At 48.8% G+C, this 19,922-nt stretch overlaps 4 protein-coding genes across 5 annotated transcripts; 3 read left to right on the top strand and 1 right to left on the bottom strand.

The window, feature by feature from the left end:
• The first annotated feature begins 1,528 nt into the window (after positions 1–1,528).
• LOC112902814 (transcription factor JAMYB-like) lies at positions 1,529–3,811 on the top strand. The gene is made up of 3 exons (XM_025971995.1): positions 1,529–1,915; positions 2,270–2,399; positions 2,807–3,811. The coding sequence occupies exons 1-3, from the start codon at positions 1,675–1,677 to the stop codon at positions 3,435–3,437; spliced, it is 1,002 nt and encodes a 333-aa protein (XP_025827780.1). The 5' UTR covers positions 1,529–1,674; the 3' UTR covers positions 3,438–3,811.
• Positions 3,812–4,620: 809 nt separating this feature from the next.
• LOC112902813 (probable pectinesterase 53) lies at positions 4,621–6,617 on the top strand. The gene has a single exon (XM_025971994.1). It carries the CDS (start codon positions 4,643–4,645, stop codon positions 6,362–6,364), a length of 1,722 nt encoding a protein of 573 aa, XP_025827779.1. The 5' UTR covers positions 4,621–4,642; the 3' UTR covers positions 6,365–6,617.
• Positions 6,618–8,424: 1,807 nt separating this feature from the next.
• LOC112902812 (beta-glucosidase-like SFR2, chloroplastic) lies at positions 8,425–18,961 on the top strand. Of its 2 annotated transcripts, none has more exons than XM_025971991.1 (12): positions 8,425–8,702; positions 9,171–9,522; positions 9,642–9,783; positions 9,908–10,074; positions 10,159–10,380; positions 10,498–10,669; positions 10,753–10,986; positions 11,084–11,233; positions 11,457–11,586; positions 11,946–12,148; positions 12,233–12,341; positions 18,201–18,961. In XM_025971991.1, exons 1-10 carry the CDS (start codon positions 8,498–8,500, stop codon positions 12,125–12,127), a joined length of 1,956 nt encoding a protein of 651 aa, XP_025827776.1. In that variant the 5' UTR covers positions 8,425–8,497; the 3' UTR covers positions 12,128–12,148; positions 12,233–12,341; positions 18,201–18,961. The 2 variants fall into 2 exon arrangements, with proteins under 2 accessions (XP_025827776.1, XP_025827778.1); XM_025971993.1 differs by having other exon boundaries at positions 8,498–8,702; positions 18,212–18,961.
• On the bottom strand, positions 14,529–15,275 carry LOC112902815. The gene has a single exon (XM_025971996.1). It carries the CDS (start codon positions 15,273–15,275, stop codon positions 14,769–14,771), a length of 507 nt encoding a protein of 168 aa, XP_025827781.1. The 3' UTR covers positions 14,529–14,768.
• Positions 18,962–19,922: the final 961 nt, after the last annotated feature.

Below are 19,922 nucleotides of genomic sequence, written 5' to 3'. Positions count from 1 at the left end.
GCTCAGGTCAATAATGGGAATTTATGTTTTCCAATTCCGGAAATTCTGTCCACTTGTCGCAAGGCAGGAGATGGAGCACCAGCTAGCACACAAGCCCGGCGGTGCTGCTACGTCAGTTCCCATTGCTCCAAGCAGCTATCTACATCTATCTATCTATCTATCTATCATGGCTGTCATTGTTGATGATGCATCATCTCAGCATATCACCAATGCAAGTACATGTACCATTCATTAGCAATCCAACTAGCAAGTGGCGTGCCACCCTCATCCAACCCGTTGCATATAGAACCTTGCAAGCCTAGCTTTTGGTTCCATCAATGTGCTGTCCATTTTGCAGTCCTCATTGGGCAGCTGATGGCAACAGGTCCCTCTGCCACTTTGCCTCCACAAAAAATGGAAGCTTCACACTGCCCCTTCGGCCATGGCAACTACTGCATGCTTCTATGGGTGGCTGGGCGTCACACAAGAAGGCGTGCAGGAGTGACGCACTCTCACATTGTTAACATGGGCGTGCTTGCGATGGGCAAATGAAGGGATTATTGCCATCACTAACTGCAAGGGGTTGTGTGTTGGGTAGTGACGGGTGATTGGGACGGAAGCGGATGGATGGGCACACCAATCCCATGGGCAAAGGGGGATGCATGGATGCTCATTGGGGGTTTTCCTACTGGCTTTATCATCCGTAGTCCGTAGGTTGGAAGGTCGTCGGGAACTCGGTTGTCGAATTTAAAGAACGCTAGCTAGCGCTTGTGTGGGCTTCCCATGTTCTTGGGTCTATGTCGATCTACGCGCGTCAGAAGATGAATCCAACGGTCATTCCACCCTTCTTGCCAAACTTTTTTCCAACCTCGACTTCCCGGCCGGTCACACTTTTTTCCACATCTGCTGAATGTATCTATTGCCACAATTTCGTATGCATAGCTGATCCGAACCATCGCTCCAGTGCGCATCTTTTCTCGTCAACTTTAAGTTTGTTCTTTTTGGCAAACTAGTCATGCATGAAGAAAAGAACCCAAAAAAAGAAGAAGCAGAGAGTCTTGAGAGGAGCAATTCGGAGTGGTCCTTTTGCTGCTCACATGGGCGTGTTGATAACTCGCAGCCCTAATCTTCCCTCTGTACAGGCTGCTGCGCTATGAATTTCGTTCCGAAATGGTTTGTACATTGCCATGCTACTAAATCCTTCATCTATCTACTATATCCTATCTTAAGGAGATTTCCTTGGCCAGTACCCCGTCTGGCCCCTACCGAGGTCATGCTACAATGGATTCGGTTTTTCTTGATCATCTTGACTTTGTGGCGATCCGCGAATAACGGAGGGTAGTAATACTGGGTTTAATTGGAACCATATGGAGCTACGGAGTACACCCAATCCATGCACTACAGAATTACGAGTTTGCTAATTTACCCAAGCTTACAGCACAGCAGAGGTCAAGAGGAGCGAGCTCCCAGAAGATCCTGATGGCTTGTGTGTGAGTGACCCCAGTCCCAGCAGTCGTCCTCCTCCTCCTCTGGCGACCGGCATCTCTTTTCCCTTTTGCCTCCTCACCCTCACCCGCGCTCCCTCGCCTGCGCGTGCAAACCCTATAAAAGGCATCCTAGTCCCACTCCGAATCTCCCCCAACTCCTTCCCCTCATCGATCGCCCTCCTCCTTGGCTCCCTCCCCCAGTCCACTAATGGAGATGGTTCTGCAGCAGAGGGCCGCCGGCGGCGGGTGCCGGCTCGGGCCGAGGCCGGCTGCCTCCACGGCGCCGTCGGCGAAGCATGAGCAGGAGCAGGAGGAGGTGAAGGAGGCCGCGGCGGGGCCGGATGCGGAGCTCCGGCGCGGGCCGTGGACGGTGGACGAGGACCTGACGCTGATCAACTACATCGCCGAGCACGGCGAGGGCCGCTGGAACGCGCTCGCGCGCGCCGCCGGTACGTGGCCACCGATCGACGCGCCTGGTGTCTCATCATTGGCTTTATTCTGCATCCTCCATCTTTGGCCGCTGTGCCTCCCAATCCATCGGAAACGAACAAGATGATGATCTCTGGCTGTTGGATTATTGTTCTGGCGCAAGTTGGCAACTTGGGCCTAATAATTTTTACATGGCGATTAGAGACTCTCGTGTCGTGGTCGTCTTAATTTGGTAAACTATATTATGCCGTCGTCTCCATCATCTATCTCCGGTGGGCTGACGGCGGCTGACGCCACCGCCGATAGATGGGTAAATAGACAGACCAGCTAGTAAAGAAATAATCATTTGCAACGCTGCTGGATGTTTGTGGCAGGCCTGAATCGCACTGGGAAGAGCTGCCGTCTTCGTTGGCTGAACTACCTCCGCCCGGACGTGAAGCGCGGCGACTTCACCGCCGACGAGCAGCTGCTCATCCTCGACCTGCACTCCAGATGGGGCAACCGGTGCGTGTGTACTTGTACTTTTTTTAATTTCTTACCGATCATTCATTAGTTACCCAATGCAAGCTCGCCTCGACTCGCGTCCGGTCTTGATGACAGCCCCAACAATTAGATTTGTATCATCTATCAGAGATTTTGAAAAAAAAATAGAGATACGGTACATTATACGTATACAGTTTGAATAAGAAAGCATATATACGTACATATACCTCTAGCTAGCTGCGTGCGTGCTGACACTGAGAGGTGTACGACCGCCACCGTTTCGAGTCCGCACGCCTCTTCTTTTCCTTTCAGTTGCGATAGATGCTTTACGCGTAGTATAAGCAGCAACGTTTCGATTTGACGATATAGATTAGTAATTAATTAATTCTGTCTTTTTTTTTTACCGTCGTCCATTCCATTCCATCCAGATGGTCGAAGATCGCGTCGCATCTGCCGGGGCGGACGGACAACGAGATCAAGAACTACTGGCGGACGCGGGTGCAGAAGCACGCCAAGCAGCTCAACTGCGACGTCAACAGCGCGCGCTTCAAGGACGCCATGCGCTTCCTATGGATGCCGCGCCTCGCCGAGCGCGCCGCAGCCGCCCAGTCCTCCTCCTCGCCCGCGTCGCCGGCGGCGTATCTGCGGCAGCAGGCCATCTCCGGCGACGGCCACGGCCTCGGCGGCTCCGCCCTGATGACGATGACGAACGGCGCCGACCGCTCCCCCAGCAGCGTGGTCACCACCACCAGCTCGCCCTGCAGCTCGCGGACGTCCTCCGGGTCCACCGCCACCGTCAACAACGACGACTACTACAAGGCCGCCGCGCCGGCCGGCGGCGACGACTGGGCGGCGATCCAGCGGGACCAGGAGTTCTGGTCCACCGCGTCGAACCTGCAGCAGCTCGCCGCCGGCGGCGACGACCAGCAGCTGCTGTTCCCGCTGGCGGACCTGCCGATGATGCAGGACCTCAGCGGCTGGGTGCAGGGCTTCTCCGAGGGCGCCGCGCCGGAGACCCACCAGCTATGGAGCCTCGACGACATCTGGAGGATGCACTGAATATAGTTACTGTCGTTCACTACTAGTGCAATTTTTCCCCCCTTGCTGTCAATCAGATCAGCCAATCCGATTGGGACGCATGTATGATAGTACAGCAGATGAAGAGAAGCTAAGGGAGACGACGATCAAGGAAAGCAACAAAAAAAAATGTGTTCGTTCTTTCTTTTTCTTCGTTCTTTATGTTGCTCTGACTCTTTCATAGATACTAGTATAGCTATCAGCAGTGTACTGAGGCTGAGATTTCTTCTTCAGTTTGGGTTGTTACAGCTCGGTTATTTGGTTGGGAGTTTTTTTGGCCTTCTCAAGCTAATCTGTATGGTCCTCATATCTATCTCTATACATGTTTCTAAATGAATTTGCAAGTGCGCTGATGATTGATGCTACGAACTACCCTTGACTAATATCTTTGTAAATGTAAGATTGCGTCCCCACAGAGCGAAGCAAAGTATTAGAAAAAGAAGAAAGAAAAGAAACAATAAGGCCATCGCAACAAATCAATTACTCTACGCCTCAAAAGCAAAAGGCGGCGGCCAGGATATAATTTGGATCGGAGCGGAGCCACCTCCGAGTTGGCGCACGTGATGGAATGGGCGAGTCCACCACCAACTTCTAGACGCCGACACGTGGAGACAACGGCGGGGTCGTCCTGCCGTCCACGTCAGGGCTGCCACGGCGGCCGGCGACTTGTCAGATCAGCTAGCCGGCCTGCTGTTAGTGCGCGATTAGCTGCGCCTAATCATCGGGGGCCGGGCGGCGATCGACGACGACTGATCTCCATCCAGTACGTGCATGCTGCTCCGCCCGACGAGCAGCTCGTCGTCGCCGTCGGTCGTACGGCGAGGACCGGACCGACGAGAGATCGATCTCGTCGCTCGGCGGGATTCTGACCGTCGGGCCGGCCGGCCTCTGAAATTTGAGCACGTACATCATACGAGGCTGGAATTTTGGTAACACCGACGAATTGCAAGCAAGATGCGTACGGATTTTTATTTTTATTCTCATATCTAGTTTTTTTTTTAGAGGGATTCTCATTACTCGGTGACATGGGCTGAGACAGTTTACAGTTTTTAAGTTGGTCCGGCCTGCTCCCGTCCCCCTGTGGTCTGGGCCTGTGAGCATTGGGCCTTGCCGGCCGTGGAGGCCCGGCCGGCCATCTTCCGTTTCCTCTCTCTTCTCTCTCCCCTGCACCGCCGCATGCATCCACCATGGCCGCAGAAGCAAGCGGCAAGCGGCAACGTGCGTGCACGCGCTCACGGAGGTGGTGGAGCTCCCGAATTAGCTCGCCCACGGCTATCTGCACGCTCCGCCCAACACTGCCCAGCGCCACCGCCCACCGCCCACCACCCGCCTTAAAGACGCCGACCGCCACGCCACTGCTGCTGGTGCCTGATGACCGTCGGACCGAGAGACTACGTATACACAAGTGCCCGGCGGCCAGCATGCACCGTCCACGACCGACCATGGCGAAGCCCCTGCTCGTCGTGCTCGCAGCCTTCCTGGCGTCTTCGCTGCTGCCGCGGTCCGCGGCGTTCGGCGTGGCGCCAGGCGCGCCGGGAGGAGGCGGCGCGGGGTTCGGGAACTGGATCGCGATGAACCAGCAGAGCTACGCGACGAACGTGGCGCTGTACGCGATGAAGGCCGCTGGGGACGGGGCCAAGGCCCTGGACGCGAACCTGACGGCGGCGGAGGACAACAAGGTGAGCTACGTGGTGGACCCCTCGGGCGGCGGCGACTACGCCACCATCAAGGCCGCGCTGGACGACATCCCCGCCGGCAACACGAAGCGCGTGGTCCTGAACCTCAAGCCCGGCGTGGTGTACCGCGAGAAGCTGTTCCTCAACTCGAGCAAGCCGTTCGTGACGTTCCTGTCGGACCCGTCGTCCCCTGCCACGATCGTGTGGAACGACACGGCGGCGACGACCGGCGAGGACGGGAAGCCCCTGGGCACGGTGGGGAGCACGTCGGTGGCGGTGGAGTCGGACTACTTCGTGGCGCGGGGCGTGGTGTTCAAGAACGACGCGCCGCTGGCGAAGCCGGGCGCCAAGGGCGGGCAGGCGGTGGCGCTGCGCGTGTTCGGGACCAAGGCGGCCTTCTTCAACTGCACCATCGACGGCGGGCAGGACACGCTGTACGACCACAAGGGCCTCCACTACTTCAAGGACTGCACCATCCGCGGCAGCGTCGACTTCATCTTCGGCTTCGGCCGCTCCTTGTACGAGGGCTGCCGGATCGAGTCGGTCGTCAAGGAGGTGGCGGTGCTCACGGCGCAGCAGCGGACCAAGTCCATCGAGGGCGCCATCGACAGCGGCTTCTCCTTCAAGAACTGCAGCATCGGCGGCGTCAAGGGCGGGCAGATCTACCTGGGGCGGGCGTGGGGGGACTCGTCGCGGGTGGTCTACGCCTACACGGAGATGGGGGAGGAGGTGGTGCCCATCGGGTGGGACGGGTGGAACGTCGCCAAGCCGGAGAGCAGCGGCATCTACTACGGCGAGTTCAAGTGCTCGGGGCCCGGCGCCGACGCCAAGAAGAAGAAGCGGGTGGGCTGGGCGCTGGACCTCACCGAGGCGCAGGCCAAGCCCTTCGTCGGCACGCACTACATCTTCGGCGACTCGTGGATCCAGGAGCCGTCGTCGTCGACGTCTGGCAGCTCCGCTGGCGGCGGCAAAGCAGCAGGGGCGGAGAAGTTGAAGCAGCAGGCGGAACAAGGGGCGGAGGCGCCGCCGGCGGAAGCCGATACGGCGACGACTGCAACGAAAGATGCAAAGGCAGGGAAGACGTCGGCGGGGACGACAGAAGACGCAAAAGCTGAGAAGACGACGTCGTCGGCGACGAAAGACGCGGAAGAGGAGACGAGTACGTCGGCGGCATCAGAAGACGCAAAAGCCGAGAAGACGCCGGCGGCGACGAAAGGCACGAAGGAAGAGTAGGCGTGCATACGTTTAGCGGTCGAGCCGGACAGACGAGGGTCGCCGGACGTCGAAGTCAGGTGTCACTGACTGGCGGGTCCAGGCACTGGGCTGGCCCACATGTCGGCGACGACGTCGCCGTGAAGACGACGTCAGAGGAACTCGTCGCATTTTTTCTTACCTTGTTATCCTCTCAGTTTATTGCAGTAGAGGTCGGTCTAACACTCTGATGGCTTGATGTACATACAGCGTGTATGTGTGATATGTCCGCGCAATAATCCAAACGAAATGCGCTAAAATCCAGCGTGAAGAATGAGTGGATCAGAGGGCCATCTCTGACGACCCGGTTCAATAATGCAACCTAGGGATGGCAACGGGTAGGAAATACCCGCGTACCCGCGGATACCGTACCCGGTGGGCGCGGATACGGGTCTGGATCTGTGCCCGCGGGTACGGGCGCGGGTACAACTCTAAACCCACGGATATTTTCTAATGGGTATGAAAAAATGATACCCGAACCCGTAAACCTGAATACCCGCTGACATGTGGGACCGAGTACCCTTATATATATAAGGAATTAGGGTTTCGCTTCCCAGGCTCCCAGCGTCCAGCCGCCCAAGGCCCCAGCCCCCAGCCGCCGGCCCCTCCGCCCGCCCTCCGCCGCCCCTACGCCGGCCCCTCCGCCGCCCCTCCGCCGCCCCTACGCCGGCCCCTCCGCCGCCCCTCCGCCCGTCCTCCGCCGCCCCTCCGCCGCCCCTCCGCTGCCCCTACGCCGGCCCCTCCGCCGCCCCTCTCCTCCTCCTCCGGCCTGTGCGCCGCCTCGCTCGGGCTTGGCGCCGCCGCTCTCCCCTTCGCCGCCCCTCCGCCGCCCCTCTCCCGTCCCCCTCCTCCCTGTGCCGCCGCCGCCCCTCTCCCGTCCCCCTCCTCCCTATGCCGCCGCCGCCCCTCTCCCCTCCCCTTCCTCCCTGTGCCGTCGCCGCCCCTCTCCCTTCCCCCTCCTCCCTGTGCCGCACTGCCGCCCGCCGCCCCTCCCCTTTCCCCCTCCTCCCTATGCCGCCGCCCCTCTCCCTTCCCCCTCCTCCCTGTGTCGCACTGCCGCCCGCCGCCCCTCTCCCTTCCCCCCGGCCCGCCGCGGGGCAGATCCAGCTCCGTCCTCCCCCCCCCCCGCGGGCACGCTAGGCAGGCCGGCCCCCCACCCGGGCGACCAGCGGCGCTAGCGTCCCCCCCCTCCCCCCCGCGCGGATATATCCGCGTATATCTGTTACCCGCAGGTAACGGATATGGATACGTTTTGCTATCCGTTGCGGGTAACGGGTATGGGTTCAGTTATAGTTTTTTGGTCGCGGGTATGGATATCCAGAGGCAATATCCGCGGATAGTTTACCCGTTGCCATCTTTAATGCAACCTCAGCATGTGTGCATGTTTCTAGTTTCTTCTCCAGTTTTACTTGGGGTTGATTTATATATGTTCTAAGAAAAAGAGAGAAAAAATATAACATCACAAAAAAGTACCACCAATAGGTTGGTCTGAAAAGAAAAAATAAACACGATATGATATAAAGCACAGTGCAATTTCTGACAAAATGTTAGCAGCAGCCTCTTTAATTGGATATCTAAATATCGGCGAATTTCTCGCTAGCTAAAGATAGAGAACGAGAGTTGCTCTCTGGACTACGTACAAGATAAAAAAAAAAAAGCTGTTGAACGGTACAGAAAACGATATGCTCTCTAAGTGCTCAAGCCCAACACATTCCTCTCCTAAAGAACCAGAAAAAAGCTGAAGAGCAGGTGTCAAACCAAACACATTCCATTCTAAATTTACGGATTTCAATAACATGCTATTTTTTTAAAAAAGCACATTTTCGTTAATCCATTAGACCATAAATCACGCTCTGGATAAGCAGAGTACTCGAAACGGGCCAAGTGGGTCCCGCGAGGTGCCCCACCTGGCCCGGCAATCTGGCGCGCACCACCACCTCCCGCCACGTGTCCGGCCGCAAACGAACTAAGCCCTCCTCATCCGGTTATCCCCGGGGCATCCCGTTGGTTCCCGCCACTCCTATTTCTCGCGCAAAAAAGAAAAGAGAAATTCTCAGAAAAAAATTAAAATTAAAACCACAACGCGAGGGAGAGAGCGCGCAGGTATTCCCGGAAATGCCAACCCCGGCGTTCCTGGCGGCGGCGGCGAAGCTCGCCGTCCTTGTGGTGGCCGCCGCGACGGCGGCCAACGCGGCGTCCTTCGCGCGGTACCGGCGCCGCCACCTCCGCCGCATCCCCAACCCCATCGACGAGGCCGCCGACCCCGTCGCCGACTTCCGCGCCCTCCCCTCCGCCGGCACCGGCGCCGACGACGCCTCAGGTCTGGCTCCCCTCTGTCTTTTCCTTCGAAGAAATCCGCCATCTTTTAGTCGTTTGTGCTGCTTGGCTCTATTTGTGTGGTAGTGGGCAACGCTCTGAGGGTGCGGCATTGGTGCGGTTGCCAATTTGGTTTTCAGGACAGCACAATCGATTCAGTCATCTCTTTTTTTTCTTTTGTGAAATTGGCCACCTTTTAAATTTATGATGAGTAATTGATCACTAGATGATGTGAATTTGTCGCCGCCACTAATTAAAACATAGGGGTTTCATGTGAAATGGCGGGTGCAGCGTACTGCATCCGTGGGCCAGTTCAGCAATCGGTCACAATCCGTACGGTGCTGTTGACTTGCTCAAGTCCGAGTCTTTCCTTCACGAATTTGGAATCCCAAACCGTAGCTTAGCTGATTATTTACCTGCCAACCATCCCAAGCAGCATGGAAGTCTTGATGGCGTTTCAAATTCTTTGCAGAGGAAGGCGGTTTCTTCTTTGGGCTGGCGACCGCGCCTGCGCATGTCGAGGACAGGCTGGAAGATGCTTGGCTTCAGTTTGCAATCGAGCATTCCTGCGACGACAAGGAGGCCGTGCGCGACCATAGGACAGCAGATGCGGTGATGGCATCGGCTGCAGGTGATGGAGGTGCTCAGTTGGCTTCCAGGTCTAGAGGGGAGGAAAAGGCTGGCGAAGGAGAGAAGAGGAAGCCTCTCAAGGTTGCCATGGAGGCTATGCTCAGGGGATTTGAAATGTTTTCTGAGGGTGGGGAATCTGATTCTGGCGATAACTGCAGCCACAACGTCGCAGCTTGGCACAATGTTCCATGCCCGTAAGTGCACGTTGTCTTTTGTTACTTCAACTATTTTTTTGTTATCTGTACAATGATTTTGGGTGCTGTATTGCACAATGGACTCTCACATGTGGGCAAATTGCTACCTATTTGTTCAGGCAAGAAAGGCTTAAATTTTGGTCTGATCCTGACACTGAGTTGAAGCTTGCTAAGGAAACTGGCATCAGTGTTTTCCGCATGGGGATTGATTGGACAAGGGTGATGCCTAAGGAACCAACTGATGCAGAGTTCAAGAGCTCAGTAAGTCTGAGGAACCTTCTATACACTTCATGTGCTTTCTCCCGGAACGTTTATATTCTATCTTCTCTCCGTAGTGTGTACAGTTTTTGCATTGGTGGAATAACAGATCCATCACCTTTTCTAGGTCAATTTTGCAGCACTTGAGCGGTATAGATGGATCATTCAAAGGGTTCATGAATATGGAATGAAAGTGATGCTTACACTATTTCATCACTCGCTTCCACCTTGGGCTGGAGAATATGGGGGATGGAAGATGGAAAAGACTGTTAAGTACTTCATGGATTTTGTGAGGTAACCCTTTATAGCATTCAACTGTCCTGTCAATACTCTTCCACGAGATGAATCTTTTCTATGAAGTTAGTTTTGGTTGTGCAGGCTTGTTGTTGATCGCGTATCAGATTTAGTGGACTACTGGGTGGTTTTCAATGAGCCTCATGTATTTGTGATGCTGACCTATTGTGCTGGTGCTTGGCCTGGTGGAGACCCGAATGCAATTGAAGTGGCAACTTCTGCTTTGCCAACTGGCGTATACAATCAAGCCTTGCATTGGATGGCTATTGCACATGCAGAAGCCTACGACTACATACATTTGAAAAGGTATATAGTATGCTATTTGAAATGCAATTTCTATAAGGAATATCCATTACTCTGAGTTGAAGGCTTTGGTGTTTGTGTTCCTCTCATTTTTCTAATAATTCATTTGTCGGTTGACAGCAAAAATGAAAGGAAGCCTATCGTTGGTGTCGCTCATCATGTATCATTTACACGGCCGTATGGACTATTCGATGTTGCGGCTGTCACTCTAGCTAATTCATTGACCCTTTTCCCTTACATTGATAGCATCTGTGATAAATTGGACTTTATTGGCATCAACTACTATGGGCAGGTAGCTTATACTAGCTTCAATGATAAATGGCCCAAATGACCGAACATGTCAACAACAGCAGTTGATACTCCACTCTTATGCAGGAGGTGATATCAGGTCCTGGTCTAAAGCTCGTGGACAATGATGAGTACAGTGAATCTGGTCGTGGCGTTTATCCTGATGGGCTATTCCGTATCCTGATTCAGTTCAATGAACGATACAAGAGCTTAAATATACCTTTTATGATCACTGAAAATGGAGTTTCTGACGAGACTGATCTGATTCGTAAACCATACATTCTGGAGCACCTGTTAGCCATCTATGCTGCAATTATTATGGTCTGCTCTTAACTCTTAAGTTAATTTGTAATAAAACATTCTGTGCTATATGCTCATGTATATGACTTTGAGCACTGATAGGTATATTGTTTTGAAGGGTGTGCGTGTGCTTGGTTATCTATTCTGGACAACATCAGATAATTGGGAATGGGCCGATGGCTATGGTCCCAAGTTTGGGCTTGTTGCTGTTGATCGTGCTAACAACCTAGCACGGGAACCTCGGCCTTCATACTATTTATTCTCCAAGGTGTGCTCTGATTTCAGCAAATTGTACCGTCCCTGTGTACCCATTTTCCGTTGAAGTAAAAAAGAAAAAAAATCTTCTTCGTAATGTTAATGCTTTTTTTTTCTTAGGTTCCTTGTCTCTACTTGTCTAGAGTTGTGATAAATTAATTTTTCTCTCTGTTTTTTTGGCATATTAGCATTCTGTGGTCCTCTGATTATCTTAACAAGATGCACTTGAATTCCAGGTTGTTACGACTGGGAAAATAACAAGACAGGACAGATTGTGTGCTTGGAGGGAACTGCAACAAGCTGCATTTCAAAAGAAAACACGCCCGTTTTTTAGGGCAGTAGACAAACATGGTCGGATGTATGCAGGTTGGTGGTGATTCTTTCCAAACATTCCGATATTGTGGTAAATTGTCATTATCTATAGTTAATGGTTCGTTTCAATTAAAACAAGTTGACAGGTAGGATAAACAACAGCTATTGACTGATTATAAAATATGCCAATAGCAACTGCTTTCTCGTCAGGCTTTCGGAGTTCAAGAGTGTTGCTGCATGTTGTGTTAGATCTTTTTATATGAATTATTATCAATTTGACCTATTACTTACTCAGCTGAGTTATTTAATTACCAAATGCCCTAGGAAGAAAAACAACTGAAATACAAATATTAGTTGGTATAAACCATGATTGCTACCTCCACCTAACCATTATGGTCCTCTTTTTCTTACAGGGGGTCTAGATCGGCCCATGCAGAGACCTTTCATATTAAGGGATTGGCGATTTGGTCATTATGAAATGGAAGGCTTGCAGGATCCTTTTAGTCGCTTTATAAGATCCATTATTTCACCAATTTCACACAAGAAGAAGATTCATTACATTGAGGATGATGATGTTTCTTATTCTATTTCCTGATGATGCCTGTTACTCTAGTGGGTGAGTCAAAAGAATCCGAGAGTCCTGTGTTTCCTTTCACTGTATATCATCTATCTAGAACTGCATGCCCTGATTCTTTTGTAGGTTAGTAGGATAATTTTGTCCTCTAGATGAAGTGAAGTAAATAAAAAGGTCTTGGAATCAGAAGTTTCTCTTTTTGGAGGAACCATCAAGTGTACTCTATATCATGGCAGTAAGTATCTTTTATATACCTTACTCTTTCTGTTTTGTTATTTCCTCTGGAATTCATTCGCAGGTTAAATTCTTGTTTTTGGTGAAGTTGTGGCTGATATAGGGTCATGTGGACCGATATCCTACTAGCTTTTGTTTTACCAACCCAAAATATCTTTTCGGATCTACCTTCTGCTAGCTCAGAACTGTGTCCTGCACTTCTGAATTAAAGATGCTTCTATGGAAAATGTCTGAGTGATCATATGGATAACTAGGCATCATTATCTACATCCACTGTAATTCATCGAGATCTTTGTGAATATACACATTCAAGTCATGTGAGTTAACGGCTGCTATTTCTGGAGACCTACCGCCTTTGTAGGAGTTTCAGAACTAACCGTGGCACACCAGTAATCCAAGTTCTCCCCTGTGGAAGTATATCAGTCATTCATGAGCAGCTATCTTCGATCATTTAGAATTTCATCGTTTACCTCATGCACCATACTTTCCATAAAAAATGAATTTTTGTCATGAAGTTAGGAAGCTTTCTACAACACATATAACCTTGCCATGAAGGACTAAACAGGTTCAGTTACCACATAATTGTGTGAAGGTTTAAACCTAGTCAGCAGGAGGTACAATGATAGGCAATTCTCATTTAGTGAAGTTGACACATGTAGCCATGCAGGGGCTATTTAGTTGAATAATTGAATTCGTCCTTGCCAGAGTGGGTGTAGGACGGGAGATGGGGCAGGTTTCATAGTACATTGACATGCATAAGTGGATAAGCCTAACTGCGTTGGCCAGTTTCATGTATTCGGTGCGTTCAATGCAGATCTATGCTTCTGCACGAGCTCATGGTTTCATGTTCTCCTCACGTCCTTTAAAATTAGTACAGTGAAATCTTATTGTAACAGTGCTGGTCCTATCCTTACATTCGGGAACCTTTTCTAAGGCCGTGCATGTCTGCTTTTATAGAACTACTCCACTAACTTATCTAAGTATGCTACATTACATGGTACAAAAAAATAATTTTGGTATGTCCGTATCCTGATGTCCAGTGAACAAGAGTGGATCATGCGTTTTCCTCTAAGTACACCTCCTTTTGAAGCTGAAATGGACATGTTAATCATTGATGTCTTGGTCATAAACAATCAAGTAACAAGTCATAGCAATAACATATATTGACATTGTCTTGGCATCAAGGTTGTTATGTTCTTGATTTCTACGGTACGATCTTACAGCCCTACATCCTATTGGACCACTTTGATCCTGACCCTAGTTCCATCTTACTCCCTCCTACCACAAAAGCATATGATTTTGAACATGGACCTAAAATACTACATCGGCAACTGACTTGTATGTTAATGTATCTGTAAATCCTAGCAAATTTGTAGTATTATAGTACAACTATACAAGGGTATTTCTTGAGCCAAACCTGCATGTATCGCAGTGGCACACTTTCATAATTGGAGGAACTTGATAATAGAGGCCGACTGGCCGAGAGGTTATACTCTTAAGAATAATTACTTTTGTGATCCTCTCATGGTCCAATGGTACAATTCTAGGATCCTGATCCTATCAACAAGAGTACAGTTTCTATGGCAAACTGAGCAATAGCTCAGTGGTGTGGCTGGTTGTGGTCGTGCCCACCGACCAGGGTTCGAATCCTGGTATTGCACCAAAAAAAACCCCTCGCTGTGCTCGTTGGCTTGTGGCTGTGGTGCGTCACCGGCCCAGGCTACGGTGCAGTGCACTGGCCTGGGTAACGGTATACGCCGGCTCAAGTTCGGTTTGGGCCAGGGTTCGGGGGGTGTTCTCGGCCGGGGTCATACAGTCCCTTCTTAATTGCAATGCCGTAGGGGTGGTTCTTCCCCCACCGGTCGAGTTTTGTTTACAGTCCCTATGATCTTCCACTCATAAAAGAGAAAATAAATGGTTGCCTGAGTATAATTACAAGTCATGCAAATATTGTTCCTATTTTATGACCTAGACTTTTTGTTCCTTCTTATTCACGTGCCTTGTCATGTGTTTTCTCTGAAACAAAATGGGAAAAGAGAAAAGACATAGCACTTCATAGTACTATGTTATCTGAAAATAAGAGATAAAAGATAAATAAAAAGGCATTCTGTAGTGCTATTTTCTCTGGAACAATATTAGTAATATTTTTTTCAAACAATAATATTAGAAGCACACAGCATGCTTCATATTAGTAATAAAGATCTATTTAGTACATGAAAGGTAGTTGGGTGGTTGCCTTACAGGACAATACACTCCAGGGCATTCATACAACTTAAGGTAACCAAGCTGACCCTATATGAAGAACTTCAGGTTGTCACCTTCGAAGTACATAAGCTGACAGTAAAGCACTGGTTCAATCATTATTTAGATATGTCGGACTAAGAATTGACAATTACCATGAACCCGAGTCCTAGTGGATGCAGAAGGGTCAGTTGTTTTTAACAACTTGTGGAGCTCTCTCCATTAGGACCACTGGTTTTGGTGCAGCACAGTTCATCTTCTGATTCTCCTTCTCTGGGATATGGAAAGCTGATGCAGGGAAGGTCTTGGTAATCCCAACAATGCTCTTGCAGATAAGTTTCCCAGTTGCAGGTTGATCAAGGGCAATCTCCTCCACTGGGACCCACACCATGAGCTCCCTGGTCTTTATCCCTTTTACCTTCTTGATCCTGCCTTTCTCTGCGTAGCCAGTGATCTCTGTGCCATAAGAGACCAGCCTTCCTAAACTCTGGAAGACATGGTCAACCCTCTTCTTTTGCTTGAGCCATACATATCCAGTTTCCTGGACATAACCACACTCAATTAGGTCCTTCAATGGAAGCAGACCATTGGGGAGGCCTGCTTCCTTGAGCAAGAGCTGGGTACACTGTTGGCAGATGTCATCACCATAGTATACCTCAGCCTTGGCCTTGAGTTCATCGGCTGTAAGAGCCATTGTCTATTGACACTCTTTTCTCTCTCACTAGCTTCTTCTTTCCTCTTCTTTTCTCTGAAGCATTTTTGGGTAGCTTGTATGGTTTTGCAATGCATGGCTGCCTTTATATAGGAAATGCCTTGTCAAACTGTGCCTCATCATGTAAGGAATTTTCCATCTTGCCATTGTCTATTAAGGACATTACAACATATAATGGTCATAAAACCTGTAGGGTCCTCTTCTCGGGGTTAATTTTGCAGCAGTTCAAAATATCTTGAGTGGAGTATAAGATGGGCCCATTGAATTGATGTCATGTGGCTGATTGGGACTTGGAGTCTTTCCAGTTTCCACTGGTTATGGGTAGTTCATACTGCTTTTTACTTTGAATCCATTTTCTGCCTCAATACAAATAAAAGGTAAAACTCTGGTTGTTTATCATGTTTACTGCAATTGGAGAGTATACATGGATAGTTGAGCAGATGGATGTGTAAGTCACCAATTGTAGGTTTTGGCATAGAAAAAGTTGCCTCTGGGTGAGATGAGAATGCTACTAGTGTCCCTGTTGTGTCTTTTGTTGAATCTCTGAAAAGTTCATATAAGCTCCCTATGAAAAAGCTGGCTACAACGACTTTTCTGAAATCAGTGAGAGGAGAGTGTTATAAATTATCTTAGAAGAATGTGTAACCAAAAGATGCAGATATTGAGATTTTTCAAAAAAAGAAACTTTTTGCTTCGGATTTTGCTTTGAGCTTGAGATTAACTTTGTATGTCAAAACTTAAAATTTAAACTAATATTAACTTAGCTTGGAGTGATTTCTGAATTTAGTGTAGTATTTGACAAGCAAACTTTTCCTTTCGGGGACTTGGATGGGCGTAGTAATTTAGTTGAACATACAATTGTTCATAATGTTCTGGGAAACTTACAAGTTACCTAGCATGTTCTGGGAAACTTACAAGTTACCAAGCATGTACTGAGTTTGTCTGGTACAGATTTATCCTGGCACCTGGGACCCTTCTGCATCAACTGTGAGCCTTTAAGCTTCCAACCAACTAAAACTGTTGTAGTTCTTCCACTACTACCCAACACCTGAGTACCTGACACACTTGCCATACTGAGTGCCTGAGACTGCACATGGAGCGTATTCAATGTCGGAACATGTAAGCTAGAGACGTGACCTTCATCTTCTTCTTGCATAATCTGGTCAATCTGCAGAAGGTGCGTTTAGTTTTCTGACCTAACATTTCCACAAAAGACAGTTTTCAGCAGTGGCCCAATTGATTTGGTCCAGATATGAAGCTTCAGTGCTTTATTTTTTCCTACTATTTCATCTCTAGGTTAGGTAAGTCGGTGCATTATAATTATTGGTCATTTTGATATGAACAGTTTAATAACTGTCAACCTTGGTTTACTCTGTCCATCATGTCTCACATTGGTACTATGGACTGGCCCTCCCTATCTACTCGCTTTATTGTCGTCATGGTCCTGCATGTGCCGAGTTTCTTCCTTCAGTAACACGGTATTGGAGGTCCTGATCTGATTCATGAATCTGGAGGTACAAATTATGAATCTTCGCATTATGAAACTGTGTAGAGGATGGGCACAGGGTTCATGCACCCACTTTTCATTTCGCCAAGTAGGGGTCCAAGTGTGGGAATCAGACGGCCAAGAACATGTCGGTATCGGTATCGTGCTATCATGCTCGAGCTGTGCCTGATCTTTTTCCTACAAATTCTCTGTGGAACGGCTGTCTGAGCTTGTAGTCAGTGTATCATTGCCGAGTGATTCACTCTGATGACCTGTGCCAAGAGGTGCATATGGGAGGAGAACAGAAAAAAAGGCAGGGGTTACATGATGGGGGTATTACATGCATGTGGTTAGTTAATGCCTTAATGGTGATGCCATCTTCCCTCCTATCAACCCTCCCCATACAGCCTCCAGCTCTCATTTATGCAACTATACAAGTAGATGGTATGGTATGGCTCTCCTTGTCTGCTAGAAATTGACCGGTGATAAGGTTCATATGACAATGTACGAATATATATGTCTACCAGAATGAATTCAGGTACTTTCACGGTTACAAAACTTACACCACATGTACTTTTATCTAGAAGAACATGATCCATTGGCATATTTACAGTTACAAGTGGTTGCCTTGCGTATTTTATAGATGTAGACTGGTTAACTTGTCACTGAAAATTGAAGAAATAATCTAATAATGGATGTCAGTAAATGCCCTTTGCAGATATTTAATGTTGGTGAGAATGTTGGGGTAAGAACATTATATAGCATAATGACTTCTTCCCAAAAAGACAGTAGAGACGTAGAGTAACAACACAGTCAATTTATACGGAATGCACTGGAGTACTGCCTTAGTCTGTCTGTTGCATGAGTTCTGATCAATCGTTCTGAGAAATTCGAAGTCCACTTAAGGATTCAACTTTTTGAAAAATTATATTTACAGTACTGGTCCATTATTTCTTTTCTGTAGTGCATTTGAAGCTGTTTAGTACAACACATATGTAGTCTGCTTTATTTTGTACTTCGATATGATGCCCGTGCAATAGACAGCACAACACCCACGACAGATTGCTTTTGAATGGTTGTATTAGGAAGATATTTTTGGGGTTTCAGCCCAGCAGAAGAGTGATTTGAGCCTGCATATTTCTTCGTGCTGACTTTTATACACAAACATGAAATATGTAATGGACCTGTGTTTGCTAATTTACACTTGTGAGTTCTGGGTTACTACTATCTACACATCATGCCCTTGCCAGAAGTGCCAAGTCTTAATTGGTCCACAAACAGGACTATATTTATTTCGTCAAATCTAACGCGCAAATAAAATCTTGACCACTGAGCCTACCAATGTGATATATTTATCTTTTGCTCTGCATTTAACATTAATGTGGTGGATTCCAGAATGGAGGTTGTTAATGCAGCCACAGTTTTCTTGCAGGACCCATGGATCTCAGAGCAGCCGAGGACTGGACACCAGAATACTGTGGGTTTGTCCGTGGTTCATAATCGTATTTGTTCATTCATCCTGTCAAAATCACATATCTGATCACTACTGAGCCTGGCTGCGAATCTTGAGAAAACCACACTTCGTCCAACAAAGCAACAATCATAGGACTTCGGCACTGGGCACATCTGAAGCCGGTGATAGGTATCATGATGATACTGCTGGAGCACAGAGATCATATTAACTCCTTGCTTGGATTACAGCTATCTATGGTGACGCAAGATTATTGTTAGCTTGGCATATATGACCAATGCAAGCATTCGGATAGCAGGCAGGCAGGCAGCATGGAGAGATCAGAACGCATCATCACTCATCAGCCCCATGATCATGATGGATGCTTATCGTCAGAGAGGTGTCCAATCACCGTGGCATGTTTGCAGTTCTTGACCCAAGCAGATGTGACCATTCTCAATAGCTATCCATGGATACCATCATCCCCTTATGTTGTGTAGGATGAGGTCATGGACCTGGATGGAGATGGAGTTAGTGAAGCTGCAAGCTTAACTGAAGCCATCACCTAAGTTGGTACCTTGTCATTTTTCATAGTCAGGGATAGAAAAACTGCATTTTTTTTTGTCGCCGCCTCATATATTGCGAGGAAAAAGACATGATGCTGTGTTTGTGCGCTTAATATACAGTGTGTACCGTTTCCTTTATGATGGATCAGGATGATTGAAGTAGCAATGACGGCATGTTGTCAGTAGAATAGAAGAACTGGCAGAGTAACAGTGTACAGTTTTTTTTTTTGAAAGTAACAGTGTACAGATGTGGGGTTGCTGCATCGAACAATTTGGCTGGGTGGGCTCATGTACTGGTCCACTGCCGTCTCGCACTGGTGGGCTGTTTCTTCTTTCGGCCTCTCGACCCACGAGCCTGGGCCAAAGCAAAATTGTCTCGGGGCGCAGCTGGCTTCGACTGGAGGACAGGAACAGATTTGTTTTTTTTAAAAAAATATGTTTGTATTAAATAACAATACAAAGTTCACTTTTTTATTGGGTGAATTGCATTCACTTAGAGTTCTCCATAAAAGATCAGGAAAATATTGCATTCATTTTCTCAGACCCTTTAAAACACCATTCAAATAGTCATACAAAATTCTGAAAAACTGGCATTGTAGGATAATGAAAAATTCAATTTGATAATGTGAAACTTTTTAGAAAATACAAATTTCATGGTCATGAAAATTGTATATCTTTCCTTCTCATTCTAGAAACCATTAATTAGGCTGACATTTTACGGAGAATTTGAAGGTAGCATCCTCAACACAACTAATTATTTCTTAGAATATTGTTATGGAGGTGACTACGTGAAGAGGCCTCTTATTTTAGTGCTAGTGCTAACCAAAAGAGTCTCCCGCGGTTGCCATATTAAGTTAAAAAAAGTCACTACTCCAACTCTGATCATGCCGACCTTGCCGAACAAGCACCCACTCCTCGGGCAGAAGCCGTAGAGCCGGAGGTGCTCCCCTTCCAGACACCTGGTGGGGACCAAAGTCCTGCACCTCGATCGCCCGCTGCAGCGTCCACCGGCCGCCGCTAGCGAGCACCCACACGGGCCACACCTCGATCAGGTGGTCCGGCAGCGGCACGATCAGGGACAGCCGGCGGCCGTCCTCGGACGTCGCGAGGACGAACCGCGGGGACTC

Source organism: Panicum hallii, chromosome 8, assembly GCF_002211085.1.
Source record: "Panicum hallii strain FIL2 chromosome 8, PHallii_v3.1, whole genome shotgun sequence".
Classification (NCBI taxonomy): Eukaryota; Viridiplantae; Streptophyta; class Magnoliopsida; order Poales; family Poaceae; genus Panicum; species Panicum hallii.
The sequence above is the reverse complement of the archived record's forward strand: the minus strand, read 5'-3'. Positions and strand labels throughout refer to the sequence as shown.

Excerpts from the sequence above, each read along its gene's own strand:
- LOC112902812 (XM_025971991.1), top strand. The coding sequence starts at position 8,498 with ATGCCAACCCCGGCGTTCCTGGCGGCGGCGGCGAAGCTCGCCGTCCTT. Across the intron at positions 10,381-10,497 it reads GACTACATACATTTGAAAAG|CAAAAATGAAAGGAAGCCTA; the intron begins GTATATAGTATG and ends GTCGGTTGACAG. Across the intron at positions 10,987-11,083 it reads TCTATGCTGCAATTATTATG|GGTGTGCGTGTGCTTGGTTA; the intron begins GTCTGCTCTTAA and ends ATTGTTTTGAAG.
- LOC112902814 (XM_025971995.1), top strand. The coding sequence starts at position 1,675 with ATGGAGATGGTTCTGCAGCAGAGGGCCGCCGGCGGCGGGTGCCGGCTC. Across the intron at positions 1,916-2,269 it reads CGCGCTCGCGCGCGCCGCCG|GCCTGAATCGCACTGGGAAG; the intron begins GTACGTGGCCAC and ends TGTTTGTGGCAG. Across the intron at positions 2,400-2,806 it reads CACTCCAGATGGGGCAACCG|ATGGTCGAAGATCGCGTCGC; the intron begins GTGCGTGTGTAC and ends CATTCCATCCAG.
- LOC112902815 (XM_025971996.1), bottom strand. The coding sequence starts at position 15,275 with ATGGCTCTTACAGCCGATGAACTCAAGGCCAAGGCTGAGGTATACTAT.
- LOC112902813 (XM_025971994.1), top strand. The coding sequence starts at position 4,643 with ATGGCCGCAGAAGCAAGCGGCAAGCGGCAACGTGCGTGCACGCGCTCA.